Consider the following 25,712-nt stretch of genomic DNA (forward strand, 5'->3'; position numbering starts at 1 on the left):
TTAAATATATTTCATCAACTATTTGTGAGACTTGCCAATTGAACACATTAAACAGGAAAAAGGAACAGCAATGGGGACACACTTTGCCCCATTAAATGTAATTATGATTATTAGTCATATTCTGTTAGTTCAAACATTTTAATTTAGAAGGGGTTCACAAGGTCAAATATTGCTCTGGAAAAAAACATCTCATGCTGTACTGTGGTGACTTCAAAGTTTTTTTTTTTTAACAATGACAATTAAATGGATTTTTAGGTACTAAAATGTGGTTCTTGCTTATCTTTGGACACAGTTTGTGCCTTTGTGAACAAGTTATAAGGTTTTATTACGCATATGTCAGAGCCACCGTAGTCAATCTTATTTTATATGGGCCTTGTAACAAGTATAAATTGTCTAAACTTACATGTCCAGATTTATAATGGCAATCTTGGTGCTTTAACAGTTTTGAAAAGGTAATGTTTAAACATAAGTCTGAAATTATCAAGACGTTAGGGGCTACATGAGCATTATTAGAAATCCTATTCCTGCAGAGCATGGATATCAATATTGCATTTTTGCCAATTTGGCCTTAGTTAATACCCACTAATTTTTGTGGCATATGATATTTTTCTATTTTTTCCCTCTAGCAATGCTATTAACTTTGATGTTGGAGACTGTAGGACCTCCTAATGGGCTATGGCCACAAGAATTACAATGCATGTATCCGACAGCAGTGGCAATTGATGGCCATCGACCCCATCAGTGGGAAGCTGGGGTCAATAGATTGTTCAAGAGTTTTGAAGCCTCATCTGTAAAAGGAACTGCAGGTGAGTTAGCATGTACCTGAAGTGGATTGAGATAGGCCTCCTGGCATCTCCTTGATGTGAGAAAGACTTTGATTACAAAAAGAGATTGTAATTGTAACTAAAGGACTATGATGCAGCTATTGACTACACAACTGTTGAACTGTGGGAAACTGCCCTATAGGAACATCTCACCCTCTGTGAGATGGTCAATGTTGGACCCCGTCACCTTCTTAGGGGATTACCTCCTGCCCTAGTTTGGTCATCTTATAAAAGTGAGTTATGGCTATCAAATATTCCTATTATTGTATACCTGCCTACAACATATAAAGCCACTTTTACAAAATACTATTCACGTCCCCCCTCAGGATAACATTTTTCTATTATTTTATAGACTCCTTTGCCATTATTACAGGTTATTATTACTAGATACAAATGAGACATTTACAAACTCCAAACATCTATCTAAACTCATAAAACAGCAGCTCTTATAATGTTTAAGAAGCAAATGTATGAATGTAACATATAACAGAAATGAACTAAAACAGTCCCCTGCTGGAGTCTTATAATAATAGTGCTGCACTCACTAAACCAATACTTTATATACCTAATTTAGTTTCCTCTCTGCACATCTGTAACTTTATGTTCCAAAAATACTAAGAACCCTCTGAGTTATTGCAACACTGCAGAAACACAAGTTGTTAAACTCCATTTAATGACTGGTAGTACAGTGAGAATTTTGACATGACATGAGGTCCGGGCCCATCTCCATGCACATTGGCCTTTGGCTGATTCCTTGTACTGTACGTGATTTATATTATGAATATCTGCTTAGCCAAATTATGAAAACATTATATCTATTTAACAACACCATCCTCTCCATAATCTGGACATTCTCAAATGGAGATGTCTTGGCTGCAGAATCAAAAGCTTATTGTAATGAGAACATTGAAGACTAGGATTTTATTATGCGGTTATTGAAGACAAGACCCAGGAACCAGCACTTCAGCTCACCAGATGCCGGATAATTCCAAGCCCTGCCCATTAACAGTTGCAAATTACTAACCAATTTTCTCTATTTAAACATTACAATTTAGTAAAACGTTCTTCAGAAAATGCTGATTTCTCTAAATGGCATTTTGATAACCAGCATTCGATATGAAATAAGTGAATGGTTTCTAAGTAAAAGAAGTCATGTAATTAGAAAGATTTAAAGAACCAGCATAGGTATCACCATTTTTGTAACTTTTTTGACAATAAATTAAAAATCAATCTAAATGTTAGGTTATATTGAAAATTCTATGTATTTTCTTCAATGAGACATAATGTATAATTGCCTAGAACTGCATTCTTCAGATTTCAAAGTTGAAATCTCCCAAAACTCAGTATCTGCTGAGAGCGCTGGCTCTGGCCATTGTCTGCTGTGAAGCGTCATCTTTACGCCAGGGACTGTCCAGTAATCTGGTGTAGGAAGACTGACTGTCTTGTTGCAGTACAGGAGTTCTGCCAAACTTGTCAACTGTTTATAACAGAAACAGTTAAAATTATAAATTTTGTTCTGGACAACAACACATTGTTATAAAGCAGCAAAGGAAAAGTAATGTACTGCAATTGTAACGTTAAAAGGATGTGCAAGGTGGGCATATCAAGACGGGTGGACTCCTTCTGCTCCCAATTTACCATGCCTACAGCAAGCAGACATAAATAATGGGAAAAGTCTGCACCAGTTCATACTACAGCTGCTGCAGACTTCTGAGACTGGCACACATGGCAGTGCCTCAGGATTCTGGGTGGTGGTGGTGGGGTGTTGCTTTGTTTGGGATCCATCTATGGGCTGTATTGTCTGATATTTGCATTGTTTATCCGTTAAAGTTAATGGACCTGAATTGTAATTCAAACCAAAGTCCTTGGGTGAGAGCGAAATCATTTCAGGAAAAAAAAAGCAGACCCTTTCTATATTATAGCTAAGAATGGCTTTTTTTTAGAACTCACTGACTAGTATAAGAAATAACTGAACAAAGTAACGCAGTATCCGATGATGTAGGAAACTGGTGTAACCATACCTTGTATATGGTTAAACACTCTATCTGCACACAGTTTCTTTGTTCTGCCCATTTTTGCTTTCAGGCACACCACTTTTCTCCCACACTGCCGTGAAAACATTTTGAGAATAGGAAAATAGATTTTGTGTGTATTTGACATGGGGCATTTAGCATAGTCACTGTGGTGAGCGATGACAACACTACATGCTATTTACTGTAAGTAACACTAATAGAAAAATGTCCTATTTTGTGCAGGTTTCTAAACTTTAGGAAAAAATTCTATGTTTTAGACATTGCCTTTTACATTTAGGTGAAGCCCTAACAAGTTATGAAAATCAACTATTGCCCTACATCCAAAACAATGCTTAAAGAGGTCATCTACTTTGGACAATTTTGTTAGAAGGGTTAGAAATGGGAAAAATAGATGTCAACTGATCTTAACTGTTAGATCAACTTAAAGGGAAGGTGTGTGTGTGTGTGTGTGTGGGGGGGGGGGGGGGGGGGCATGATTAAGTATCTTAACTACCTTACCTAGTATATGGAGTGAGTCTCAGGTGGTCTGACTCCTAGTACCCTCTACATTGCCAAGAATGAAGTCCCAAATTTCCTAATGCAATGTAAACTAATGTATCAGCAGGGTGCACAGGTGACTGCTATATTCCGATGGGAAACTTGGGACCCCTTTCTGGAAAGTGAAGAGGGTTTCTAGTAGTCATACTCCCCTTTTACATATTCTACTTACTTTTTGTTGCCATCTGAGTTGTAGCTGTGCTTCACAGAAGCTATGATACTGTGTTATGTCTCTTTTAGGAAGGATCTCAAATGCACCTTTCAGACTAGTATGGGGTCTATAATTTCCTTCCTTTTGACCTATAACTAGCGCTGCATTCAACACTAATGTTGCTATCTCCCATATCCAGTAGATGCTTATACTCTGCTATTAGGCTGACAATAAGTGGTAAATTCTCTCCAAAAGACCACCTATTTGAACAGACCACCTCTGTATCCAGACCAGATATGTGTGATGGATTTTCAGTCCATCATACATTATACTTAGTGGCCTTTTTCTTGGAGAACACCACCCTCTTAGAAAACCATTATTGGGTGATCTTCTAAAAGAGGCTCCCCTGTAAATAAATAAGTAAGCAATGGTATATATACTGTATACAAGCCTTGTAAAAGCAGCCGCTGTGAGGTCTGTTTGTTGGTAGCATTCTCCTAAACCTCTTAATATATTTTCTGGAAAGAGTTATACTTTACTGGATTCCAAGGATAAGATCTACTGTTGTGCGAAGAACATTTTTCTTAAGAAATTATTCAGCAGAAGTTGTTTTCTGCATCCCATCTTTTCTCTCCACAAAGACCAAGAGATGATATAAATTACGATCCCAACAATGTCGTCATGTCTGAAAGTTGTTTTTTAATTTAATTTCAGGTCAATGGGCAGCACTAAATTGCAGCCAGTTGACGGGAGAACCTCTGAATGAGTTTCATTACTGCTGGCTAGGACCCGTGGCCCATGCCCAAAAATATTCTGTTCCCCTCTTATAACAAATCTACATTTTGTGTCAGCTAATGGGAATTAATCCAGCCCCTCTGTGTAATTTCAACTTGCACTGTAGCATTTCAACCAAGAATCTCAGAGCCTCGTCCACCGAATCTTTAGTGTTCCAGCACTGGCGGACCAGCCAAAAGCAGTCATTGAATTGCATATATTTCCATTACAATGAATGTATTATATTAATGATGAGATTCAATGTACACAAAGGCTAGATGCTTATCATAGAGGAAGTTATGGTATTAATTTATTTTTGAATGCTTACATTTATTGGTGTATTTTTACGCTGTATTATGCTCTTTCCAAAAATGAATGATTCAGAAACATAAAATACAATATTCTATTGAGTGAAGCCAGGACCAAATTTTCATGTTCTGTGTTATATAAAGGCCACTCAACTTAATGGGCAAGTTGATAGTTTTATCAAGAAGTATTGACTAATATACACACATATGGAAGGTAGTCGGTAGATGTGGTTTTCAAGCCTCATAATAAGTATTTAGATAAATGGCAGAGCCTCATGGTAGATAACGTATTAATTTATAAATAAAAGGGGGGTATATGTGTGTGTGTGTGTGTGTATATATATATATATATATATATATATATATATATATATATATATATATTTTTTTTTTTTTTTTTAGCTTTTGGCACCCATTCTTATATCATATTGATCTTATTTACAGTTCTTAAAGCTAAACTGAATGGTCACCCTTGAATATTTTTTTCTAAATACAACGGATAATATTTACAATTGCAGAATTCTGGAGTAATTTGCTCCTAATTGTGCATTGTCTGTTTTGCTGATACAGAGCTTCAAATTCCCTGCATAGACACATACAGTAAATGCATAAAATATAATATGCCGTCTGCCTGTAACTACCACTAGAGGGTGCACTGGAGCTTAATGCATACTTACTGATTAAACATTGTTCTCAACAAAACAGAATGCAGAAAGGTTCCATGCTTCCTTTAGTGGTTGCTGCAGGTAACCAGCTTTTTAGATCCATAAAAATCTATACAGTGTTACCTTGGTTTAAGAGTAACTTGGTTTAAGAGCGTTTTGGTTTAAGAGCTCACAGTGTTTAAAAATTGTAACTTGGTTTAAGAGCATTGCTTTGGTTTAAGAGCTCCCTGGACTGGGTGGGAGCGCGAATGGGGGAGGGGAATGTTCTGCATAGCGGGGTCTACAGCACTGTACTCCGACCTAGGAAGTCTCCCTCACCTTCCAAATCATAGCAGATCCACTCCAGGCTGGGGCTTACATCAGGGGACAGGACTGTGGGGGTAATCTCTTCATAGCGGTAACCCCTCTCTCTCTGGACAGAGAGTGCTGTTATACTGTGCTCGCATCTGCCCTGCTCATTTCTTCATGCTCCCTGCAGTCTCTGTCAGCCCTTGTGTTTCCCATCCTCCTCATTACTGTACAGTAACTTATAATATCACATATTCTGATGTTTCTGAATGTTTGTTTCATTAGATTTACCTGTTATTCAGAATAATAAATCATTATTTTTGGGGTGTGGAACCAATTGTTTGCATTTCTATGATTTCTTATGGGAAATTTTGCTTTGGTTTAAGAGCGGATTTGGATTACAAGCACGGTCCCGGAACGAATTGTGCTCGTAATACAAGGCACCACTGTATCTGTGTAGGGAATTTAGAAGTTCCGACATCCTAAAATATAATATATATGTCAGGAATCTGCAGTAGCCTGTGTGAACTGGACCTGGTGTTTTGCCTTTGTGTGCCACACCCGATTGCTTCTCAGCTTCTGGCTATGCAGGAGTTAAGCTGAGAAGCTCCTGGTCTTGATTTTACACCTGTGTTGTTGCTGTGATTGACAGGTTTCTCTGCCTGTCTGTACCTGGAAGATCAGAGCGCCGGTCCAATGAGGATCCAGACCGGGCTCTTGGTCAGCATAAAAGCTAACCACAGAGTCCCAGCGCTGGATAATTAGGTGTATTCCTGGTCCCAGCTCTCCCTTGTATATTCCTGCGCTCCCCGTCCTATCCCTCCTACTGCTCGACTCGTTTTTCTGACCTCCTGCCTGACTTGTGACTACTCTTTTGGATTACTGATTTTGTACAACGTTGCCCGTGTGGTTTGACCCGGCCTGGTTAACTATTCCTTATTGTGTTCGTCTGTCCGTATTGTTTTGTGTATCACGTATATAGCGCAGGGAACGTCTCCGTGGTTGTCCGCGACCGCCTAGGGTCGGCTGAGGCAATTAGGCAGGGACAGTGGGTGGTTCAGATAGGGCCCACTGTCTGGTTGTGTCTGTGTTAGTCTGACAATATATATATATATATATATATATGCAACACAGTAGAAAAAGTAAAGCGCACTCACCGCATGGGCTGCAGATGTGATCCTTTATTTCATCTGAAAATTCATGTGTTCATGGGGGGAGGGAGCTGAGTGCAGATCAGCTTCCTAACAGCCGATTTGCACTCTGCTCCCTCCCCCATGAGCACATGAATTTTTGGATGAAATAAAGGATCACATCTGCAGCCCATGCGGTGAGTGCGCTTTATTTTTTCTACTGTGTTGCATTCATATTATCTCCGTTTAAGGTGCAATCAGTGGCACACCCTGATCCGCTAAACAGAACTGTCAAAGACACATCTATCCTAGCTCATAGTGCCTCAGATTGAGTTGTTAGTGCGGTACCGGTCCTATCTGTCTTCAGCTGTTGCATATATAACTATATATATATATATATATATATATATATATATATATATATATATATATATATATATATTTAATGTCTATCTATCTATCTGCTTAATGGACATCCAATTTTGGCATACCAACCCACTCAAAGAAATAAAAAAATGGTTTAGTTTTTTTACTAGGTCCATTTGCCTGTTGAATCTCTATAGGAACTTTAATTTCATGGACTTTTGTATGGCATACCTCAATGTGTTTAGTTTTTTTTTTCTTTTTTTGTGGGCACTCTCTTTTGAACTGTTGAATACACCAACTAAGAATATTGTATACATATATTACCAATTATAAAAGGGTACTCTGGTGTAGAAAAGTAGGCAGGGAGGGAGGACTATGATGGAGGGCTTAGGGAAAGAATGGTAGTTCTAAGCAACTTCTCAACCAGGAAGTAGAGCATGACATACTGTCAAAACAAATGGATTTTAGTGGTTTTAGAACTGGGCTAGCCAAAAATTGCTACATGCTTCTGCAGCATTTTTATTTATTTATTTTCTTGAAAATTACAGACACATCAATGAAGAGAACAAGAGTGGTCCCCATAATAAAGCATTATACTTTTTTGTGCTACATTGCCAAGACTGGACATTTTTAATCTAATTTAATAAATGTAATAATTTTTTTATTTGTATAAAAATAAAGAACACACACGCAAAAAACAAACAAACAAACCTTGGAACAAGAATCCATAATTTAACAAATTTTAAAGTGTCCTTCTAAAAAGATAAAAATGAGATGTGAATTTTTTTATGTCAGGTGCAGTCTGGGTGCGAAGACTACCACCGATTGGCAGAAGGAGGCTGGAAAGGCAAAATGCAAAGTGAAACAACCGATCAAAACTTTTGACATGGGACACTTTAAACCTTTATTCCCCCTTAAGGCTATGTTCACACTACGTATATGTCCGGCCGTAGTTCGTACTCGGCCGGACATGTGCGGCTGAAACTACGGCTGTGGGAAAAATAGACATGCGGCCAGATTGTGAACATGCGGGCGAACCGCGAACTTACGCCCGTAGTACAGTTATGCTTTCTAGCTTGTTTCGAAGCGATCTGAAACAGGTCATTTACTTGGAAATCTTCGCCCAGCTCAATAAAACACACAGAACCTTTTGGATCTAAAAATCAAGTTCAATTTGGATGAAATAAGTACTCCGTACTGGACCGCATTGGAATCCACGGGGGTGAGTTGGAACAGTTCCGGCCGCAAACAATGGTCTTGTTCATTTTTCACGACGCCGTATACGATCCGGCCGTAGGCTCATACGTAGTGTGCATTGTGCGGCCGGATATCGTATACTTTCAAGCGTACGCATCAACCTCAAAACTATGGGCGTATATTTGCGGTTCGCACTACGTCCGAAAATATACGTAGTGTGAAAATAGCCTAAAATCGGATATTTATCATTATAGTCGCTGTCTATTCGGATTGAGTATTATATCTATTTGCTGCCAATACCACAATTAACTCTCAAAATTCCTCATGGAGCCACTGCACATGTCTTCTGTCCACTTTTGCAACACTGAATGTTTTGGGGTCATTTACATGATCTTAACTTGTAAAATTTTACTACGAGAGGACACATGATTTCACAGATGGTTTATAGTTGGGGAAAATATTCAGTATAATGTGCGAATGTTGGACGAATATAAGACAGGAGATGGGTTCACAGTGGAAGATATGTAACAGGCCGACAGCTGTAGTGTTTGAAGAGATTATAAGAAGGAAGTAGGAGGATGAGAGTCCAGATAAAAGACACATGGAGCAAAGAACATGAAAAAGTGTTAGGACTCGAAATATTATTTTTCTAGTGAGATAGGAGGCAGAATATAATTATTAGCTTGATGTATATTTGACCTGAAATTCATATTTTATGGACAACATTGTGTAAGCTGTATCAGTGAAATTTTTAATGAGAAGAATTAAGGATCAGGGTATAATGGAGATTCCATTTAAAAAAAATCTGTGGTACAATATTAAAATGAGGACAAACCCAGCAATATCTGTATCCTCCTAATAATAAAGGGTTCTGGAGTTGTGGTTTACTAGGCTGGAGCCCATCAGTCAGACAACAATAGATAGATTAATACATCTGCCTGTAATGATGATCCCATGTTGCGTGGGATTTTCAAAGTGTTCCTAAGCAGAATGAGTCAATTAGACAATAAAACAAATGTGAAGTTGACACCCTGAGGAAATATGGCAGAGAAGTTACTAAGTTGTCTGCCGTGGAATTCTCTCTGGTTGGGATTGCTTTTGGAAAACATTCATAAATGGACTTAACAAATGTGGAAGATCTGAAATTCTGATTTTTTATTACCTTCTCTAACCCAAAAAAGCAGAGAGACAGTCTTGTACAAGTTTCAATAAATCTTTTCGAAGAAAAACATGTTACATCTGAAAGCAATTGAAATAAACAAGATGATGTTCTTGTTATGTGCAATCAAGTTGAAAATGCAACCTTGGGATGGCTGTGTTGGATTTCGTCAAGTTAGCTTCACAGACTTCAATTGGGAATTGTGTGTGGTCGGTACTATGTATCATGTGCTGGGTGCAGTTTTTGATGAGTGAGAGACCATAGAATATTTATGATCAAAATTAATTAATTCCACTTAAAGACCAAGACCATAGTCTAGAATTCTTCTTCCCATTCTACTCCCTTTCCCCAGCCGGGATCACATTCTAATTTCAGCATCTCAGACATACTGGAGCCAATTTCATTGGAAGCCAACTACTAATCATTCAATATATTTGACGTGTGGGAGGAAACTTAAGAAATCCCACACAAACATGAGGATAACATACAAATTCCATGGAGATATTGCTCTTCATTCTGCTAACACCTAAGCCACCATGCTGTCCAGACACAGATGCTAAATGCAAAATGAGCATGATAAATATAAAAATACACAGGCCTGGGAACTAATGGGTGATTGATATCAAATTATTTATAGCAGAGTGTTTGATAGTTATTATCTTGCATATGTCTGCTGCTGCAGAACCTCTTTTTGAAGAGTAAAGGCAAGATTTATGTCTACTGGTAATTTCTTGATTGACGTAAAACACTCTCCTGTTTTAAAATAAAGAACGTGTGTAGTATCTGAAGTGCGGATTAAACAACAGTTGGGATACACCTGCAGCTTCCTAAGAAACAGGAGAAAGACTTATTCTTGCCTTATGGTATTTTTTATGTTCTACTTATTTATTTTATTGTATTTGTATGTACCCACATGTTGTGTTGCTTGAAATGGTCCACTTTTTGGTACACTTGTGTGTAGGCTGTGAGCCACAATCCCGTTTGGTGCAGCTCTATGAGGTGGGAACTTCTGTAGAGATTATGACTCTCGTTCCCGGTAAAAAAAAAAAAAAAGCTCTGAAAAGTCATACTGTAATTTAATAAAGCATCTCATTCAACTGCAAAATCATAAACTTCTTGGGAACGTCTCTCACACGCTACTGGGTATGAAAGTCAATAGTGTTGAGCGGACCTGTACAACTGTTCAGGTTTGGCAATGTTCTCCGTATCCGAACGCTCTGCATTTGATTCCCAGCGGCTGCAGAAGTCTGATGCAGCCATAGCGAGACTATAGATTATATCAATGTTTTCCTGGCAGCCCTAGGGCTGGATCCAACTTCTGCGGCCGTATAGAGTCAAATGCATAGTGTTTGGTTTCAGAGAATGTTGCTGAACCGGAACTGTTTGACAGGTCTGCTCAACACCAAAAGTCAATTAATGGTTGACCTAGGAGATTTGACTGCTTCTGCAGGAAGTCTCTGTGTGGTGCCACTAATGTGACAAAAAGATTAGGTTTATACGCCTATTGTTTATAGACACTTCAACAGACAATTTTGACTCACTTTGATTATACAGTATATCAATAAATCAAAAATACTGTCTATCATAAATCTGATGAATCTGAAATCTAAAAGTAAAACAAGTATATGGTATATACAGTACATACTGTATCAACCTCTAGCAGTAGAAGTTACTAACCTGTACTGAAAGGGATAGAATACACAAAGCTTCCGGGAATTTGCTCAGCAGCTCGGCGATACCATAAGGGGAAGTGGTCAGCATTGTATATGCTTTCTCTATCCTCGGATGTGAGAAAATCTCTTGAAACAGAAAAAAAATAAGATTCATTTTACTCTTTGAGACTAGACTTCCATAAAAAAAATAAAATAAAAAAAATAAATATATATATATATATATATATATATATATATATATATATATATATAGTAAAATAGAACATTCAAATGGCAAATGCCAAGTAGATGGCAACCACATTGTTCACAACATTGCTTTTAGAAGACAACACATTCTGCGCAACACACGCTGTGGAATCCGTTGGCGCTATACAAATAAATATTATTGTTATTGTTGTTAATATTATTATTATTATTATTATTATTATTATTATTATTATTATTATTCCATTTTCTTATTAGGTAAATAATATCAGCACAATGGAATACAAAGTCAGGTCACAGACCCTGTGCTCCACACGTAGCATTTGTTGTACATACAGTATGAGGCTTTACCCCCAAACTTTACCAGATTAGTCACATCTTTAAGGGGCCTGTAATTCTGACCTTGCAGCAATATCTAAGACTAAGCAGTCATCTAGTAATTCTATCTGGCCAAACTAATAGATCCAATTAAATGTTTTCTATTCTTATATATATTTACTCCAGACGAAGGCTCGGAATAGAAGAGCAGATGCTCTAGTTACAACATAGCTCCAGCACAAATATAGTTCTCATACTAAAAATATAATAAGCAATATTCAATTAATTTAACCCCCTCAGGTATTAATAATTCTTAAGAAGGGTCATAGCTAAAGATGAGCGAATCAGCTTAGCTTTGCTTTGTACGAAGCAAAACTGATCTGTATTTGAATCCCACAGGCTGACGGCTTCACAAGGAGGGTGGATACAGCCCAAGGACCCTCTGGAAAACATGGATACAGCTATGGCTATCAATTCCATGGAAAATAAATGACTACAGAATTATTTATCTGTACAACCATAGACGTACATAGGAGTTAAGGCAACAAATGGAATCACTACCTGGGTAAAAGAAAACCCAGCTACTACTCTGTGTATAATATGTCATACAAATAATGCAATTCATAAGTGACCACTATGCTTTTAACATTGACTTGCAGCGTTATCAAAGTTTCTTACTACAGTAACAGAATTGGTCACATAAATGTGTGGGATTTACTGATAAGAGAAGAAGAGTTTCCCATTCATGAAATAGGGGTTCATTCTGCACTATTTCTATGGCCACAGCTGAGTTAGCATTGGGCCACAATGAATATAGGAAAAATATATATACATTATATACACATACACAGAGTGTGTGTGTGTGGGGGGGGGGGGAGGGTTTTTTTCCATTGTAAGAGAACAGAGAGATCTGTTATTTTTTTTATCGTAGATACACTTCAACTGTAAGAAACAGAATCTATTAAAAAAAAAATCAGAAAAATCAAACTGTATAATAATTAATTTGTATTTTAAAGCGTAAAATAAGTATTTGATCAATGACCAACAAGCAAGAATTCTGGCTCTCACAGACATGTTAGTTTTACTTTAAGAAGCCCTCCAACTCTGTATGCATTACCTGTATTATTTGCACCTATTTAAACTTGTTACCTGTTTAAAAAACTGTCCGAACACACAATGAATCACACTTCAACCTCTCTATCATAGCTAAGACCAAAGAGCTATCTAAAAACACCAGGGTAGGAAAAATTGTAGACCTACACAAGGCTGGGATGGGCTACAGGACAATAGGTAAAAAGCTTGGTGAGAAAGCAACAACTGTTGGCGCAATTATTAGAAAATAGAAGAAACACAAGATGATTGTCAATCTTCCTCGTTCTGGGGCTCCATGCATGATTGCAAAATAATTATTTAAATATCAAACAATGTGATTTTCTGTAATACCTACGATACTTATTTTCCTCACTTTTTATATCCACAATGTACTTGCTCATTTTTGTCAGGTTCCCATTACCCAAGTGCATGAGTCTTCTTCCCATTTGTTGTGTTGGAGGCATATAAATCATGTCTCTACATCTGTAGGAATGTGGCCCGGTGACTTGCAGCAGATGGTTAGATAAGCCAAAGCAATATACCACAGAGTCCTGCACTCAAAGCGGCTAAGTGAATTCTACAAACAACCTAACACAAAACTGCTGTGTGCTGAGCTCAAGGTCAAGGAAAATAAGCAACATCTCAGTCTAAACTCCAGAACGTAAAAACACAAACAAAGAAAGTTGGCATTAAACAAATTAGCTGGACAGAATTCCACAACTGGGGTATAGAGCATTTGAAAGCTAAAGTATCATACAATACAGGATGTACAGCATCCGTGCTGTATTTTTAGACTTTCCCAGCTGTAATAGCTCCACTTGAGGATAGTCTGGTAATTACATGTGTTACTTTGTTATCTAGCACTTTCTTGTTATGAAATGTTTAAAGGGACTGTTCACCTTTCTTGAAAATAATCGAACAGTAAGTGTTTGATTTCCCTGCAGTGCCACCACAGGAGAAGTTAAAGGGGTATCCACAGGATAAGGAAAAAGTAGGAGATCGCGGGAGGTCCGACTCCTGAACCCCCCCGGCGATCTCCGTATCAGCACCCGCCAGCTCTGTTATGAATAAAGCCCCTGCTCGGCATGCGACCCACTGCTCTGTTCATTCCTATGGAGAGACGGAAAGAGCCGAGTACACCTGAAGAGTACTGTACTCGGCTTTTTCCATCTTTTCATAGGAATGAACAGAACCGCGGGTTGTGTGCTGACCCGTTGCTCTATTCATAACAGATAGAACAGCGGGGTCCGATACGGAAATCGCCAGCGGTTAGACCCCCCCCTTACAATCTCCTACTTTTTTCCTATCCTGTGGATAGGGGAGAAGTAAATTTTTCCCAGAATACCCCATGAAGCATTACACCTTGCCCACTAAAATCGATAGGCTACCATGTAAATGCAGGGAGAGCACCCATTGTAGCCACCCTGTGTAGAGGACCTTTTTGTAATCCCCTAAGGCCATGTGCAGACATCCTAAGAGACCAGCCGGAACGTCCGGTCTCTGAAAAGATCATCCCGGCCGGTACTGCAGTGTCGGCCAGAAGATCTTTCCTGTCGCAGAGTACTGATGCGGGCGCATCCGTGTGTGCCCACATCAGAACTCCCCACTGCATACTACCGAGCGTGCAGCCGCAGCCGCTTGCTCAGTATTGTGCACTGACATGGTTTTCTGCGGCCGCTATTCACTGAATAGAGGCCGCAAAAAATTGACATGTCATTTCTTTGCAGCGCCGCTATGGATCCCGTCCGGAGTGTATATAATGTGTATACGCTCCAGCCGAAATCCCATAAAAGATAAAACAGCGTGTCTTTTCGTGCTAAGTACGGCCCTTGCTGCCGATTGCAACAATGGCCGTACATTTGAGAAAAGATATGCTGTGGGAACATAGCCTAATAGTATATTGATAATTGGGTTTTATATGAAGGGTTAAACATTATTCATTCATAGCAATAGCAATATTTGTCTATCAATCATGATACAACCATTCTTTATTACTTACTTGTAAGTGAGCTGTTCTGGTCCCACAAAAAGATTAACACGGGTCAGTCCTGTCCGTGTTCCAAGAAAAGCAATTTCTACATCTTTATCTGAATTTCTGGAAAATTTGGGAAGAAAAGGAAGACAAAAAAAATTGTTTATATTCCCATTGCTCCAATTATTGAGACTAAATTTTGATTTGATATGTAGGTTGGATTATTAAACCAAATATCATTGTCTTCTGGCCCAAGACTAATATTTATATTCAAACCAAGAAGGGAAAAGAAAAGCACATAGCCAGGCTCCCCACTCTCCGGTCCTGGGTGGCTGTATCCGCCAGCTGCTTTGTGGTGCTCAGTGCCAGAAGTGACACATGTAGCAAACAATCAAAAAAAAAATAATAATGTAGGACGGCACTCACCGATGCAGTTTACAATCCAGCTTTATTCAGGTACAACAACTCAATGTGGGGAAGAGAACAGTCGGGTAGCCGGATTGTAAACTGCATCGGTGAGTGACGCCCTACATTATTTCTTTCTGGATTGTTTGTCTAATATTTATATTATTTATTGGTCTTGTGGAGGTAATGGGTTTACTAAGCTGATATAAGGAGTAAAGATGAGTGAAGCAAATCTGACGAATTTAGATTCGCAGCGAATCAGGCGTTATATTTGCATAGTTGAGATTTGCAAATTCGCCTGATTCGCTTTGTTAATCGTTCGCTAATCATTCTCTGAAATTCAACATTCATTCGCTGTAATTCAACATTCGTTTGCTGTAATTCCGCATTCATTCACTAATCTTTCAGTTCAGTTCCACATGGTTCATTCTTTTGCTGGGATCAATTGGAGTAAATTATCTCATTACTGAACGTTAAAACGATCTTAACTAACAACTATTGTTATGTGTGAGATTTGTTTGTATGCGATTTGCTAATATTTGTGAATTTGTGCGAATATTCATGAACTTCGCGAAACGAATTTCCGAGTGATTTGTTCATGTCTAATAAGGAGTCCTATAGGGGCCCAGGAAAAAAAAATGCACATATGAACATGTACTCACTCTGATTTGTTTAGTGCAAGGCTGGTCCAGTAAGCTTCCAGTGGGGCACTGACCACAGCATCAAACAGAACCTCTTGTATAAGCTCCTTGTCACCTGCACCATAAAGACCCATAGTGAGTAACTAGAAACTACTGATAGATAGAGGAACAGGGTACTTCTGATCTACTCATTGCTTGTTTGCACCCAGATGTCATACTGATAGAGATAAGCAAACTTCGAGTATGTTTGGGTTTGTCCAAATCTGAACTCTGGCCATTTGATTAACAGCGGTCGAAGAAATCGGATGCAGCCGTGAGGCTGCTTGAAAAACATGGATACCATCAAATGGGTTCGGACGAATGCGAACATACTCAAAGTTTGCTCATCTCTACATACGGGCACAAGTAAGCAATTTGTTCCATAGGCATAGAAACCATGAGTTATCAGTCTAAAATCTCATTGCAATGGGGGGGAAAGCATGTACAAAAAATAAAAATAAAAGCGTGAACAAAAACAAAAAATATATAAAAGCATGAACAAAAAATAAAAATAAAAGCGTGAACAAAAAATTATAGTAATAATTTCCCATTTGCTCAGCACTTACATTGCAATAATGGCTCTTTTCCTGTGAGGTATTTCTTTATAGCTTTTAGCTGAGTGAGGTGGCGATGTTCTGGGTGCAGGTCAGTATTGCAGTATGTCCTACAAACAAGAAGCCATCAATATTTTATACGTATTAAATTTCTTTCAATTGGCTTTATCCCGACTGCTAGACTTACCACTCATCAGCCAAGGAGACATCAGGATGTTCTAAATCATGTAAACCTGAACACACAGCAAATAGATTTAAAAAGAATCAGTAATGTTTATCCTATTAAATTTACTGTTATTATAGAGGCATCAAATTTGTCCAGAAAACAAAATGAGGTTCTGTATAAAGAATATAGGAGGGGAAGCTTCTCCTGAGACTCTGGAAAAATTAGTAAGGAAGTGAACGCCCAGGCTGAATTGAGGGATCACAAGGTCACAGTTTCAACCATTGAAGGAGTTTTGTCAGTTTGGACAGACTGGTAGGGGTAACAACCTAAATTTGAGCGCAGATGAGGAGTCAGTTAAGCCTAGGATCTGAACTAACTGACTCCTCATCTGTGCTCAAATTTAAGGCGTTACTCCTACCAGTCTGTCCAAACTGACAAAACTCCTTCATTGTTTGACACTACAGATTCTCCCAGGCCATTTTGAGCTGCGTTGAGTCCGCACATACTAAGTTTACTATAGAGTTGTGCCTATGCATTTGCACAACCACACAAGGTAAGTGTGTGTGTAAGGTGCAAAAGGTGAAGATGCATTTTCTACTGCCAATATACAACACTAAAAGGTGCCCTTTGTACTCAAGGTGAAAGTTTTAAATGTTTAAATGACTTCTCTCTATAAAATTTCTCAGCCCTACAAAGCGCGACATATACTGTTCCACCGTGATAACGAGGACTAGAGATGAGCGAACCGGGTTCGGGTTTGAGTCGATCCGAACCTGAACGATCGGCATTTGATTAGCTGGGGCTGCTTGGATAAAGCTCTAAGGTTGTCTGGAAAACATGGATACAGCCAATGACTATATCCATGTTTTCCACATAGCCTTAGGGCTTTATCCACGTTCAGCAGCCACCACTAATCAAATGCCGAAAGTTCGGGTTCGGATCGACTCGAGCATTCGCTCATCTCTAATGAGGACCAATACAATGTTGAACGTTCAGAACTAGAGATGAGCGAACCGGGTTCGGGTTCGAGTCGATCCGAACCCGAACATTCGGTATTTGATTAGCTAGGGCTGCTGAACTTGGATAAAGCTCTAAGGTTGTCTGGAAAACACGGATACAGCCAATAACTATATCCATGTTTTCCACATAGCCTTAGGGCTTCAGCAGCCACCGCTAATCAAATGCCGAAAGTTCGGATCGACTCGAGCATGCTCAAGGTTCGCTCATCTCTATTCAGAATCTTTTTACTTCTTACTTATTATTAGTATTTTGTACAGTACATACAACACCAGCCCAGTCCCGTCATTGAGGCTCGTGGTATATGGGTCTTCTGCTTACAGTAGATACAGCCCCATGAAATGCCTCTTTTCTTTTTTTTTCTCCTCAATTCCTGCATATAGCCCCCCCCATACCCCATCATGCAAATCTGGTCATATCCCTATCAACACATTTGAATATATAGTAGTGTCACTTACCTTCTTCTACAGTGACATTTCCTCTAAAGAAATATTTTCCATGTCCTCTTGAAAGAACAACTCCTAAGCTGAAAGAGAAAGAGTCAACCTGGGCAAAGGACATTAAAATATGTTTTGTTCCATGCATTTTATCAATTCTGAAGTTCTTGTACTGCAGAGTTTTGAAAAAAATAAATATGCTGACAAGATCATGACAAGTTAGAAGAAAAAAAAAATACCTACCTATTCCCCAATCCCCTGCTGGTCCCAACAACTCTTGTTCAGTTTCATCCAATCCCATGCCACTCACCTTTTCTGATTGCTTCAGATATGAGAGCTTGGTGCCTGCTCAGCCAATCACTGGCCACAGTGGTGCCCTATCTTGGGCAGTGACTGGTTGAGCTTTCATTTTGGAAGCAAGAAGAATAAGACAGGAAATTTAGGAACCAGACGGAAATGAACGAGATCTGTGGGGGACCAGTAGAAAGCTAGGGGTAGGTAATTGTAGCTTTTTTTTTTCTTAGACCCAGCAACATATACATAAAAAAAAAAAAAAAACACCAGAATACTCCTTTAGAGAGAGATTTTGGGCTATATGGTTTTATGTAATTACAGCTCGAAGGATTTTACTAAATTTTAATATTTTTTTATTGAATTACATGTATTATAGGCTTAAAATTTTGTAGTTTTATTACAATTTGTGCATAATTTAGCTTCTGCAGTTTGGATGTATTACCACAGCAGGCTGCTTGATGCCATTTAGTGTTGATGTTGCTTGGTCTATTCTCTGACTGTTCATCTAAGCTGAATTATTATTAAAAAGCGGAGAGAGTCAGAGCCCTCAAAAAGCTCGTCTGATGGTACTGACACTGAAAATTTACAGTCTCTTTTGTTGACTATTTTCCAAATGGCCGTCATTTTAGCTCCAAATGAAAAACACCAATTGGTAATGATGGCTGTAAATAATGATTATGAATAGTGATGAGCACATACTGTTCGATCGAATAGATATTCGATCGAATAGTAAGGTACTCTATCAAATATTATTGAATAGTTCGCAGAATATTCAATAAATATTTGACAAGCATTCAAATCCTCCTGCTTCCGGTTTTTACCTCCAAGTGGTCGAATAGATGTTTTTCAATAATCGAATACTTGTTCCTATAGACTTTATTGGGATCGAATATTCGATCGAATATCCGGAAGATATGCGTACGAATATTGAATATTTCACTATTCGCTCATCACTAATTATGAACATTATTTGCAGCCCTTATTACTGATAGATGTCTGCCATGAGGTGCTAAAATCACGGTGGTCTGGAAGGTCTGTACTAATTTTCAGGATATAACCAAAGTGATCTCATTTTAGTATAGAGAGATTGTAAACATTTTGATGAGTAAAAACACAGATTTTATTAGAAGGGTTATTAAACTTAATTTACGTAAGATCGGTTATTTAATCTAACAAATTAAAGAGATTATCCACTCCACTCTAAAAAAAATAATAGAGGCAAAACAAATGTCACAAAGTTACATAAAAACATTTACCCATCTCTCTAATCCCGTCACAACTCAGCATTGAAGTTTTGGTGGGTGCACCTAATTTTTTTTGTAATAAACACTAGTCCTCTGCAACTAATCAGTGGTCTAAGCAGCCACGTGTCATGCTTCTAGCATCACCGCTCAGCAATAGCAGTCATGATGCCCGCAGTACAACATGTGACTGCTGGGGCCACTGATTGGCTGGCACCTAAACTGCCGGTAAACAGAGACCAAGGTGCCCACTTAGCACTGGATCCCCACATGATTGGAAAGGTTGGTAAAGGTTCTTATTTTATGGCATCTGACCCACTTTTAAATGTAAACTTTTTTTTAAAGAGTGGATATATCATCCCTTTAAACACTATAACAATATAAACATATGTTTCAGGTATATACCTAAATGGAGTCCCCTTAATGTCTGTGTAGTAGTAGTCATTCGTCATCACCAAGACTCGTTTCTTTAAAGCAAAGGAACAAAAACAAAGAAGTGTTACTGCCACATATATGTAAACTTCAATAGAGGTGTACAATAAGTAATAGATATTTGTCCTTCAAATTTTATTTCCAACTGCTAAATGTAGTTTTATAAATAGTCCTCATATTTGGTCAAATCTTAAGTAATTCAAAACATAGGTATAGAATCGTCAGAAGTAGAGATAAGCGCAACATGAGCATGCTTACATTGAATACTGGTGACTGGCAAACTTGTATACAGACTTGGACACTTGCGTACAGCCCTAGGCTGTATGACACCGGACGTTCTGTGACCCGGCCGTGTCACAGAAAGGTCGGTGTCAGTGAATTTCAGCTCGGTCGGTACTGCAGTACCGGATGGATGAACTTAATTTCTGTTGAATTAATTTCTGTTGGCATTTGGGTGCGCCCGCGTCCCAATTCACCATAGCACACAATGGAAACTGTGGCCAGCTCTTTCCATCAATGAATAACGGCCACACAAAACTAACATGTCAGTTTTCCCTCTGACTTTTATGCAATATATCTTTTCTATTAATCATGGCTGTTGATGCATGTATCCATGTTTTCCAGAACTTCCTAGGGCTGCATACAACTTCTTCAGCCACCAGTATTTAAATGCTGAGAGTTCCGACTCATGCTCATCTCTAGTCAGCAGGAACCTACAAAGCTGTCACATAAATGTTGCCTCAAGGGTCAACTTTTAACTACCAACAGTTATTAGGGAAAAATACTTGACTGGTATAGAATAAAACCTCTTTAGAAGACCACATGTTTGAGAAGACCACCGCCTTAGACCAGATTTCTCTTAAACTTCTTGGCTAGGATGGTCCTTTTCTTTAGACCTCCACACTAGAAGATACATTTTCACTGCAATTTTGGATGGTCGAGGTTTCTGTGTAGTCGTATGGCATATACTAGAGGAAATATCTTGACCTACAATACAATTTCTGCTGCTGTGTGCAACATTTTATGCTTTACAAAAACTTTTTACGATTCATGACCACTCAGACATGTCATTAGACAGCTGGTTCTTTATCCTAGAAAATGTAATTCATGGTTTGTACAGCATGCCCAAGACTGCACCATTTTATGCCAAGTCCACAAATAAAAACTGTTGGCCAAGTGCAAAAGTTAGAATAAAAGACAACCTTTATATATTCACGGCTTATTGTGTTTAGACCCATTGGTATACGTAAGCCCCTGAAATGAGTATGGAAACATTACCCCTTTGTCCACGGTCTTCTTTACTTCCATGGAAAATTTTCCTGTTTTTCTATTTACCATCGCATTTCTCAGCTAGAAATAATAAAAAAAAAAAAAATACATGATTACATCTGACTTAATAAACTGTGTAAAGGAATATGAGCCGGGATGATTATGTAACAAAAATGTGCAAATTCAAACCATACATTCCTGCTGCCAGTAAGTAAATCAATTTCAACTCAGTAGAGTACAATGACGATTTGGAAAGGAAACAAGAGACTCAATAACCTTTATTGGGGACACCCAAGTAGCGGAGCTGTGGCACCCCATCACCTCATTGCCTGTAATCTCCATAGATCAGGTGCTGTGGATTTGCATACTATTAGGTCATATGGAAAAATTTTTAAATATTGTGCATTCATATGTGCCAGTGATATCACCGATGGCTGTAATGGATAGACTCAGTTAATGCTGTGAATAGTAGGACCATTTTACTTGCTGCAAATGAACATACAAGAAAGATTTAGAAAGGTTAGAAACAAGTATGAATCCTGACAGAATAGGAAATATTTTGACGACCAGGTCAATTCTGATCTGAAAGACGTTTCTTCTTAAATTTTGAATCTTTGACATTTGTTAGTCAAATTTTTTTTCTCAGCTTTATGTAAGTGACTTTTTGTTCATACATTTACATTAGTGATCACATCCATTTACATTTTTTGGGGGGAAATGTGGGGGGGGGGCAATTCTAGTAGACCAAAGGATGCTATATATTATTGTATCAGTTGTAACAGTTATAGGAATACCATACTTGTGTACTTTAGGACTAAGTATTTAGGCATCATATTCATATATTTATTATATTAAGTGCACGTTATTATATTAAAGTGCAGGTTAAGCGGACACAAAATGTGGAAAAGTTAAATAATCATGCAGGTCAATGGGCTAATGGCAGATACCTACGTATATGGGGAGCTTGGGATGAGGAAATAAGGAGGCAATATAAATAAATATATATAATAATAAATAAATGAAATAATAAATAATATTTTTTTCTTTCCCTCTCTCGGTTAGGGGTTGGAGGGGTTATGAGGTGGGGGTTCTATGGTGTCTATGGTTCACATAGAGTGGATGTAATTCACATATGATGTTTGGCTTTGTCTTAACTGCATTGTTCATTTTTGACCTTTGCATGATTTGTATGATGTTATATTTGGAAAATAAAGATAAGAACAAAAAAAAAATGCATGTAAGTGCATGTAATTATGTTTTTTCCACTTTATTATAATGAACTGGTAAATTGACATAATTTTATATATATATATATATATATATATATATATATATATATATAAATTCATTTTTTTTTTTTTTTTGCAACAAAGTTTGGCTATGTTCACACAACATCAACAAAATTAAAAAGGCGATTTTCATATTTTAAAAAATGTCCGTTTTTGCCAAGATTTAACTGACTGCAATACATTGAAGTCAATAGGAAGACAGACGTCCAAAGCACATAGCGTATTGAATAATGGACAATTTTGCCGCGGGCGTCAAAATAATGAACATGATGATTATTTTTAGATGTCTTTTGCAAACAGCAGACGTTTTTTATTTGTAGTTCACACACAGTTTTCCTTTAGTCACCGTTCTGTCTCTGTTTTTACTATTAAATTCAATGGACTTTTCAATTAAGCCGCATCCAAAGTACAATTAGTAATTCCATACTAGTATAATGCACAAACACCCGTCAGTGCACTAAGGGGAGGTTAGGCTGCTAAATAACATCCGTTATTTCAGACTCAAAATGACAGATGTCATTTTAAACGAAGCTGAAAAAACGTTGTGTGAACATAACCTTTTTCTGTTTGCCCATTTTGAAATTGCCCAAAAATGTTTATATTACATATAAAAAAAAGTAATTTCTTTTTGCCGGTCCATAACGTGTTTTGTTCAAAATTATTATGGAGGCAAAATGAAGTATAAGGGACTTCTTTTAAGCTCTTTAAATTGTGAAAAGCATCTTACACTTATTTTGGGACATTAGTTGTGATGTAAACATCCCAAAAATCTGCTTTGCAAATAGACTCAGATTTATCAATGGATGTAAAATATAAACTGGTCTAAACTACCCACAGCAACCAATTAAATCTCAGCTTTCTTTTTATAAGAACTGAAAGCTGAGCTGTGATTGGTTGCTGTGAGCAGTTTACACCAGTGTATATAGATCTGGACCATAGTTTTTGCCCCAAAAGGCCTGATAGTTGCCGATAAAAGGTGGATAAAATGGTGATGTCACGACCCAACTCCCAGAGCTGTGCGGGCTGTGGCTGCTGGAGAGGATGATGGCAGAGGGGTGCTCAGTGTCCCTCCAGTGCCCTGTGTCCCTCAGTGTCCCCCTGCCATCATCCTCTCCAGCAGCCACAGCCCGCACAGCTCTGGGAGTCGGGTCGTGACATCACCATTTTATCCAGGAAGTGAAGCCTTGATGCAGTAGTAAGTGAAGGGAAAAAGCACTTTATGTGCATTTCCAGGAATAAGTGTATATTGGTGATTTGTATAACTTTTGGGGGGCAATACAATACTTAATAAAATATATACATTGTATATACATATATATACACAATAAAAATTTTCGCCAGACCTTTCTTTAATAAAAAGGATAAAAAACAGCCCAATAAAAACTATATGCACATAGCCTGAAGCTGATATGTGGCCATGTGTGGGTGCAAATGAACGCCAATAAGTGTGATTGGCATTTAGTTGCAGTGCATTTACAAGATATGATTGATCACTTAACCTTTTTCACAGGCTGATTATCGGGTGAATGAGGGTTACTAGGAATATTAGGAAAGTCAGAATGAAGCTATGATCACACACCATCAAAATGACAGCTGTTTTTATTTGGTGACTATCATTTAAAGGAAAACGGTTGTATAACCATTTATTTTCTAATCGCCGTCCAAGAAGAACGGCTGCCATTTTAGCATTCCAGCTACTGTATTATCATGACTTTGACAGCTAAAGAAACAAATATAATTGAGACTAAAGGCCTATTTTCCCTTTAAATGGAAGGATCAAACATATAGACATTGTAATGTTAAATAACATCAAGAGCCACCTTCAGTATAAATGGTGTATACAATACTTCTGATATATACTTGAAGAGAAAAGAAAAAAAAACACTCTTTTCTCTTAAACTGGACACGACCCAAACAGTGATATAATTTTGTACACAATAGTCTATTCAAACTCTGTATTCAAACACAACATGGCTCCAAAGGGTCTATAAAAAGGGACCCTGCAGCCGAAAATTCTAAGTCGCAACCGCCATTTACGCTGCGTCTGCACTCTGCTGAATTAACCTTTACCATAAATGTTTCTCCCATTCACAAATGAGATCAATGGCCATTTATTAGCATTTCTTCGCTGCCCTATTATGAGTCTGTGCGCTCACCTCACACCTATAATTTTTCAGTTTCATAATATTTTATGTGCCAGTGCTTAATTATGGACGCCAGCACCGTCATTAAAACAGCATGAGAAGCTTTTTGAAATCGTCAATTAAAGACACATTGTGTAATGCAATTTTCAAGTACAAAGGAGAAGGTAGTAAAGGGCTGAACGTGAGAGTAGCAGAGCAGGGTTTCGGGCAGAGCCAAACAAATACAGAAGTCCTTTGTGGACTTTTCTCACTGGTAGATAAACCTGAGTTCTCAGCAAAATATAACCAATTTATGTGCCCTATTTTAGAGTTTTCAGTGTAAACCTCCAGTGCGGTTGGTGTTAGGGTGGAAATAAGTGAACAAAATCCTGGCTGTGACCCATTATATTAAACTGAAGACCATGACGAAGGACAATCAGTCCAACCATGCATCCCTATATACTTTGGTTCAGTTTAAAAACTTTTAGTAATTTTTGGTGGGATTTTTGGCATGAAAACTTAGTTCTATGACTTTCCAGGGCTATACCTAACCAAGGGTCTTGAATAATCACACTGAGAAGTACATGGTAGCGTTCTATGCACATCTGGATCATAAAGAGGAGCCTCTGGTCCTTGGGGCTCTGAATGATCCTGGGAAGCGTGAAACAGACTGATTGTTCTGCTTTGCTAGTGTTTCACATATTAAATAGAAAATCATTCTTGGCTACATATGGTTAGTTTCATATAAAAATTTAAAGAGAAATTGTAATATTAGTATTTGGTAACCAAAAGTGTACTGTTTCCATATAAATAACACAAAGCCTAAGTCCACCGCAGTAACTGCTTGTACAGAGTTTACAGGAAATGTCTCATGTATAGAAGTTTAGTTGTATTAATAGAGAGAAATAGTGTGTTTGATGTTTTAATGTTTTATTATTATTAAAAGAAAAAATCTAAGGGCAGCCATATTAGAGATACATACTTCCTTCCAGAATCATATCTTTTGACAATAAATCAGAGTATGTGTAAGTTTTCTTACAATGAAAAATCTGTGTCAATTGTATATTATACTGTATATGACAGACTAAGGGTATGTTCAGGTGGAATTCCGCCT

General features: G+C 38.0%; 1 protein-coding gene across 1 annotated transcript in view; it reads right to left on the minus strand.

Moving 5' to 3' along the window:
* Window positions 1-25,712, minus strand: part of CACNA2D3 (calcium voltage-gated channel auxiliary subunit alpha2delta 3) — a 636,447-nt gene that overhangs the window by 172,922 nt on the left and 437,813 nt on the right. The window contains exons 18-25 of the mRNA XM_069967934.1: window positions 21,196-21,267; window positions 19,891-19,952; window positions 17,972-18,039; window positions 16,518-16,563; window positions 16,343-16,440; window positions 15,759-15,852; window positions 14,719-14,814; window positions 11,110-11,231 (exon numbers count right to left, since the gene is read on the minus strand). Of these exons, the coding sequence (XP_069824035.1) occupies window positions 11,110-11,231; window positions 14,719-14,814; window positions 15,759-15,852; window positions 16,343-16,440; window positions 16,518-16,563; window positions 17,972-18,039; window positions 19,891-19,952; window positions 21,196-21,267 (658 nt within the window). The remainder of the gene's footprint in view (window positions 1-11,109; window positions 11,232-14,718; window positions 14,815-15,758; window positions 15,853-16,342; window positions 16,441-16,517; window positions 16,564-17,971; window positions 18,040-19,890; window positions 19,953-21,195; window positions 21,268-25,712) is intronic.

This window comes from Dendropsophus ebraccatus, chromosome 4, assembly GCF_027789765.1.
Source record: "Dendropsophus ebraccatus isolate aDenEbr1 chromosome 4, aDenEbr1.pat, whole genome shotgun sequence".
Classification (NCBI taxonomy): Eukaryota; Metazoa; Chordata; class Amphibia; order Anura; family Hylidae; genus Dendropsophus; species Dendropsophus ebraccatus.